This window comes from Podarcis erhardii, assembly GCF_964252035.2.
Source record: "Podarcis erhardii genome assembly, chromosome: 2".
Taxonomy (NCBI): domain Eukaryota; kingdom Metazoa; phylum Chordata; class Lepidosauria; order Squamata; family Lacertidae; genus Podarcis; species Podarcis erhardii.
In genome coordinates this window covers 89749255-89756224 of record NC_138498.1, presented here as the reverse complement: position 1 = coordinate 89756224, position 6970 = coordinate 89749255, and the positions used below count along the sequence as shown (strand labels likewise).

The 6970-nt window shown below is 41.7% G+C and overlaps 1 protein-coding gene across 1 annotated transcript; it reads left to right on the top strand.

The window, feature by feature from the left end:
* Window positions 1–279: 279 nt before the first annotated feature.
* Window positions 280–6704, top strand: TRH (thyrotropin releasing hormone). The gene is made up of 3 exons (XM_081853909.1): window positions 280–452; window positions 2110–2324; window positions 4786–6704. The coding sequence occupies exons 2-3, from the start codon at window positions 2126–2128 to the stop codon at window positions 5388–5390; spliced, it is 804 nt and encodes a 267-aa protein (XP_081710035.1). The 5' UTR covers window positions 280–452; window positions 2110–2125; the 3' UTR covers window positions 5391–6704.
* Window positions 6705–6970: the final 266 nt, after the last annotated feature.

Here is a 6970-nt window from a genome sequence, read left to right as displayed (position 1 = left end):
AACCCTTCTCTAACATGAAGCTCATGAGCCTTTTATATAAGACACAAACTCCCCCCCCCATTTAATGCTGTTTTCCAAAACAAAAGAAGAAACAAAAAAAGTAGCATCGTGAGGTCACTTAATAACTGTAGGAATTTTAATGTGCATTCAAATTTCAGATCACTGACATCAATGAAAGGGGAAGGGTGTATGTGGGGGAGACACACAACGCATCACATACGTTAGTTCCCTCACGGCTATTTGCATAATGTGTCTGGAGACAGCACTGTATAAGAAGGGAAGAGCTAACCCACCAAAGAGAACTCAGGAGCAGTTCTATTGGAGAGCTGATGTGATTCAAAGGAGAAAGGACAGTTTCAAAGCTCAGACGAGTGAATAGCTGCAGAAATACAGTGAGCTCGGAAAAAACTCTTTGGTAACCTCAGCAAAGGAATAAAGCACTGGGGCAGAAGGTAATTTTCATTTAGATTTATTTGCTAGGCTGTCTGGCTAAAGTTCTTCCTTCTGATGAAGGCTGAAACTAAACAACACCTCACAAGTCTGTACGCTATGATACAGATTTTCTTCAGTTATGATCTTCATTGTTATATATATATATTTGCTATTTATTTAAGGGAAATGCCTGCTCTGAATTTGAGTTATAGCTTTATAAAACTTTAAAGAAGAATGCATATATTTCATTTACTAGCAAAGCATTCTGTTGTTGTTTTTTAAAGTAACTCTGATTTGATTAAAGTGGGTGCCTTAAAATAATCATTGATAGTTTGCCAGATACCAGATTTAGAAATATAAAACAGTTGGCATTACATTAAAAGCAATCACATTATGTTTTTGTTACATTTTCCAGCATGCTAAAATGCATTTCATTAAGTTATTAGACAAAATATAAAATAACAGCAAGGTATAGTTTTTATTCAAGCTTTTAACGTTGCTTCATAAAAAAATGTTTTGAGGGCTGTTAGAAAATAAATGGCAAAAAGCCGGAAAAAAATGGATTTTCATTAAAGCTAGAACAATATACTGGTTTAAAACAGTCCTTTAAGAAAGAAATTTTATGCAAGCTATAATAATTATATGCTGATAATTGTATTTTAAACATTTTTTGCATTTTTAAATATATTCTACCAAACAAAATCTAAGCCAATGTTTGGAAGGAAAGGTTTTATATATAACTTTGGATAAGTGTAGGCAGTACTTTTTTCTGGGGGGACGCAGGGGTATGCATAGCCCTGAATATTTGAAGAAGTGTGCATGCACACGAAAGCTCATACCTAGAACTAACTTAGTTGGTCTTTAAGGTGCTACTGGAAGGAATTTTTTTTTTTGTCCTGAATATTTTGTGAATCTTTTTACTTTTGTCCATTTACTGTGTTTATTTTTCCTGATTTGGAGTATAAAATGGTGATTTTCTTGAGTCAAAATGAAAGTATCATTTGGGGGGGAAGCACTGTGTGTACGTTACATCGAGTTAGCTCTTTGGCCACTTAAAAATCTCGTTGCTGGGGGATGAGAGAGAGAGAGGTGTGTGTGTGTGTGTGTGTGTGTGTGTGTGTGTGTGTGTGTGTTTTCTATCATTAAATGAATACAGTGGTACCTTGGGTTACAGACGCTTCAGGTTACAGACACTTCAGGTTACAGACTCTGCTAACCCAGAAATAGTGCTTCAGGTTAAGAACTTTGCTTCAGGATGAGAACAGAAATTGTGCTCCGGCAGGCAGCGGGAGGCCCCATTAGCTAAATTGGTACCTCATGTTAAGAACAGTTTCAGGTTAAGAACGCACCTCCAGAACGAATTAAGTTCTTAACCCGAGGTACCACTGTATGTTAAAATACTGTACCACCAGCATTTGCTTTCATATTGAGTCAGTCCTTGTGTTTGCTCAAAGGCAAACATCCAAATTCATTTGAAGATCTTCGAGTTAAAGTGAGAGTGCATCTAGAATATTTAAAGGGACAAGCACCATTTCCATGGGCAACTTCAGGAGACCTGGATGATGGCAGGAAAGCTTACATTTAGCTCCCAGACGTTCCATGTTTCTTTGCATTATCAGGAATGCTGCATTTCTTTCCATATTTGCTCCATTCTCTGCCACCCTGTTTTACCTGCAGGAACTTCCGTCCCACGATGACATCGGTCCAGCGGCTCCTGCTGCTGCTCTCCTTGGCTTTTGCCAGCGTCTCTGTCAACATGGGGCAGCCGTTTCCAGAGGGAATGGAGAACGAGGGAAAGAGCAATCTGGATGGCATCCTCCAAAGGGCAGAAAACATCATCGTGAAGTCCATTTTGAAGAAGGTGGACGATGACAAAGAAGATCCCAACAAAGGTAAATGGTGTACCTTGTCAGTAGCTGAAGTTCATGGCTGTATTTGTTTATATGCCACTTCCCTGTCTGTAAAGGGCCTCAAAGGGGTGTGTGTGTGTGTGTGTGTGTGTGTGTGTGTGTGTGTGTGTTGAGGTTTAGGGAATTGAATGACAGTTGTTAGGAAGAAGAGGCACCTTCCTCAGTTGCTGCATGCTGAGAGCAAGCGATTCATTATTAAATCACATTTTTTGCTCCCTTATCCACTCAGTTCCATTTCAGACTGGCCTCTCTAGGGAAGAGGCACTATTCCTTTCAGTATGTGCACGCTGGTCTCTGGTTCAATCTATGGCATATCCAGGTATGGCTGACAAAACCCTGGAGAGCCACTGCCAGTCTGTAGGGACCAGGGGTGTGCAGTTAGTAGGCTGGGATCAACTGCGCAGTCAACAATATATATGGTGACACAGGGAGACCTGCAGAAGATAAGGGCAAACTGACGGTTAAGAAAGGGCTTTTGGATGCTGCAACTGTATTTAGCTTGTTGTGTTAACGTTGTTGCTCACAGTGTCAGGGTAAACCCCTTGTTCTTTTCAAACAGTTGCCTTCCCGTCTTCCTATGCACTAACTAAATCATATTGCACATTGGATCATCAAGGAGTTCTGACTCCATTTTTTCCTTCAAAATAGCAAGAACAAAAAGCCTCCCCTTCTAGCTTAGGCTGTGTTCAGGTGAAAGGAGGTTTTGAGAGTGTGTGGCACCAGAGATGGACTTTTGGACTAAGAAGACTGCTATTAGAAGTTTGATACTGAAAACAGATTCCTGTGCTGAGAGGGATGCTCCTTCTTTCTTCTGTGTTATCACACCCCCACATGACCACTATCACTGTTTTGCACCTGGATCTGGTTGGTTCTAGTAAAAAAAACAAAGTAGATCCTGCCCACCTGAAACCTGCCCACCTCTGGTGTAAATACTACTGAGCTAGAGGAACTGATGGTCCAACTCAGTATAAAGCTGCATCCTTTGTTACTGGAAGAAAATGAGTTAACCTGCCTATGCCTGAGAGACTGGTCTGTTCTGGGGCTGCATCTGACTGCAACTTTCCAAATATGTTCTCTCAGCAATGAACAATGGGCAGGCACCCATGCTATAGAGAGCCAGTGTGGTGTAGTGGTTAAGAGCGGTAGTCTCGTAATCTGGAGAACCGGGTTTGCGTCTCCGCTCCTCCACATGCAGCTGCTGGGTGACCTTGGGCCAGTCACACTTCTTTGAAGTCTCTCAGCCCCACTCACCTCACAGAGTGTTTGTTGTGGGGGAGGAAGGGAAAGGAGAATGTTAGCCGCTTTGAGACTCCTTAAAGGGAGTGAAAGGCGGGATATCAAATCCAAACTCTTCTATACTATTTTAAAAAGCCTTCTAAACACTTTCTTATTTCAGCTAGCCTATCCAGACACTAGTATTGTATACTTGCTTTTAGTGTTTGCTGATTGGGGGTGTGTATTATTAATAATAGTTTTATATTGTTCGACGGACACTGCATAGATTTTTTGTTTTTTGGTCACTTAAGCAAGAACACCAGTTGGATCCAGCTAAGAGAAGGATCTTGACCATGGGGAAAGATGTTACTTCCACTTTAATTCCATTCCCAGATAATTGTGAAAAAGGAATATCTCAGGGAGCTTCCAGATGGGTGATTATTGTGGAATGAGTGCTCCTTGTGCATGCATGGTTTTTGCAGCATCCGTATAATGTGTCCCCAAGGTGTCATTCACGCATACAAGAAGTCACCATGGGTTAGGTCTAAAGAAATGCAGAAGGATTATTCAGACAACACACTGGAATGACAATGGATCGTGTGGGAGCACTGAGAGAGGGACAATTCAATTCACATTTACAGGCTAACTTAATGTGTACACAAATGCATATACAAGGGGGTAATGTGTGCATTTAAATGCATACATTAGTGAAAACAGCATACAAAATGCATTACATAAGGGAAAATAACTTGGCAAAAGTGTGCATATTGTGGAAAGCTGCATATAAAAATGTGTATAGTAGGAAAAATATAGTAGACACCCCCAGATGCATATAAATTATATTAGATACATATAAATTAGCATATGCACATTGCAGGCAAATTTGCTGAATGTTTCGGGATTGTCTGACCCCCAAAATATCCACTTCACAGCTTTTGGGCAAGTCCATCCAGATATGTAGAATGCTAACATGCATTTTAATTTTCTAAGCATACTGTTGGTTTTAATTACCTTTTGAATGTTTTGAATACCTGTTTTTAACTGTATGTTATTGACACAGTTAATTTAATTGGTGTTAAATGAACGGTGTGGGCTTTTTTGAAAACTGTTTAGTGGTTTTATCACATTCAGGTGGCATCTAATAGGTGTTAAATAAATAAATGCTCCCTTTCAATCAAGTACAACTTTATTCTTGGAGTGTTTTAATGCTGTTCATTTCCTTGGGCAGAGCCAGGAGCTTTTCAGCCAGACTGGATCTCGAAAAGGCAGCACCCTGGAAAGAGATCTCTCTACGATCTAGAAAAGAAGCAGCGTCCCGGGAAAAGGGAAGATGTGGATGAGGAATCTTACGGAGAAACTGTGAAGCGTCAGCACCCTGGGAAAAGAGAGGAAGAGGATGAATTTGATCCCTACTTGGAAGTGCAGAAGAGGCAGCACCCAGGCAGGAGGTACCTGCGAGAACAATACCTTGACCTCCCTAGCAGCAGCCAGCTAGCTTATCTGGATGAATTCTCCAAAAGGCAACATCCAGGCAGGAGGTACCTGACTTACAGCAAACGACAGCACCCTGGCAAGAGGAGCTGGGAGGAGGAGATCGATGAGGGTGAGCAGAACCTGGAGAAACGACAGCATCCGGGCAAGAGGTACCTGGTGGATGCAGAGAACCCAGACTACACTACTGTCCCCTGCGAGCCCCAGGATTCCTTTGAATGTAGCAAAGGCAGTTTGCTGCTAGAGTTGCTCGATAACTTAAGCAAGGGCCGCGTCGACGAGAAGCGTCAACATCCCGGAAGAAGGTCTTCATGGGATGGTGCGTTGGAGGAAGAGGAATGAGAGGTGGCTAGGGGGTGCGCTTTCTCGTTGTTTTCATTCCTTCGAACGATTTCTCCCAACCATTCAATGTTCCATCCATAACCCTTTTTTCTTCTTCCTTCCTTTCTGCTTGCTGAACCTACTTTGCAGGTGATTCTTTATAGTGTGCTCCTTCCTGGTGGGCTATGGTCCAGATTTAGCAATGCATGGACATACAGATTTCATTTTAAGCATGGCACTTTGTGCCCCCACCCCTTGAGAGGCACGTGGCCAGGCTCACCCCCACATGCTTAAAATGGAACATGTTAGTAAAGGATGATTCCAATGTTTCATTTCTTGTGTGGGCCATAACTTAATACGGGACGAAACCCATCCAAACACAAGGGTAGTCAGATGTCAGTCTTCTTGATGCTTGCAACTGGCATTCCAGCTCCAAAAGAGTTTGCAAATAGCACGCTTCATACTCATCTCTGAGTATGTTGTTTGCTGTTTTTGTCTAGCATTTCCTTCGATGGGGCTTCAGTCAGAGAAACGCAGTGCCAGAATCAGCTGCAGGTCCCTTTTAATCCTGAAAACTGGGAAGTGCTTCCATCAAACATACGCCAATGGGCGTGCCCATGTGGAAGTTAACATGAAAACCTGTGGATAAAGGAGGGAGGGCTTAGGGCAGGACTCAGGCCACATGGACAGCTTAGCTTGTGTGAGCCTGTAGTAGACAGAGTGGTTTGCTTTTTCTTCTAAAAGGGAAACCATTTTATGCACTGACGAGATGACTCGTCATGCAGGCACCAAGGACCATGACGGTCCAAACACTATTGCAATGAAGAAGAAAAATCCACAAGGAGCCTGATCCACAAATATAAGTAACACCAGTGTGTGTGTGTAGATTTCTGACTTGGGTCAGTATTCCCCAACCTTTATAAGTGAATTCCATCCATATCCACACAGGTTCCATGAAGCTACCTTCCCTGTTCTGGAACTTTTTATGCACGGCCTCTAGCTATTCTCCATGTGGCAATGCTGCTTTTAAGCGGTCTTGATGATAGGGGATTGTGAACAGCCACTGCCTTCTCTATTCTGCCAAAGGTGGATTGGACTGATATCTTGCTAATGAACAGGATTAATGTGCATAGAGAAATGGCATGCCTGTTTAGCAAATCTGACATTTGCTATTATCCTTTGCCCTAAAAGTGACTCATAGTAGTGCACGGTTTTGTTTGGAAAATCCACAGCTGAGAATCCTCACAGGGCCTGGGTTCCAGTATGCTGTCTTTGAATCAATGCCTCACTTTGTTTCCAAATAAGGATTAATTACAATAAATATTTTAAATTGCAGCAAGCAGGCGTCTTTGTCTCATTATTTGGATTTTCATTTGTAAAATATGGAAAAGTTTGTCTGTTGTCCCAAAAAGGAATGTTTTCAATTTCTGTAGACAAATGGTGTTTATTTACCATAAACAAATCAATAAATATCCATCATTAACAGTGCTCCCCTGTTCAATTATCCCTTTTGGTCATACGAAAGCAAATAAACAATGTGCCAAATGATCAATGCCCTCCTGAATTAAAAAAAGAGAAAAAAATCAACCCAAACTGTGATG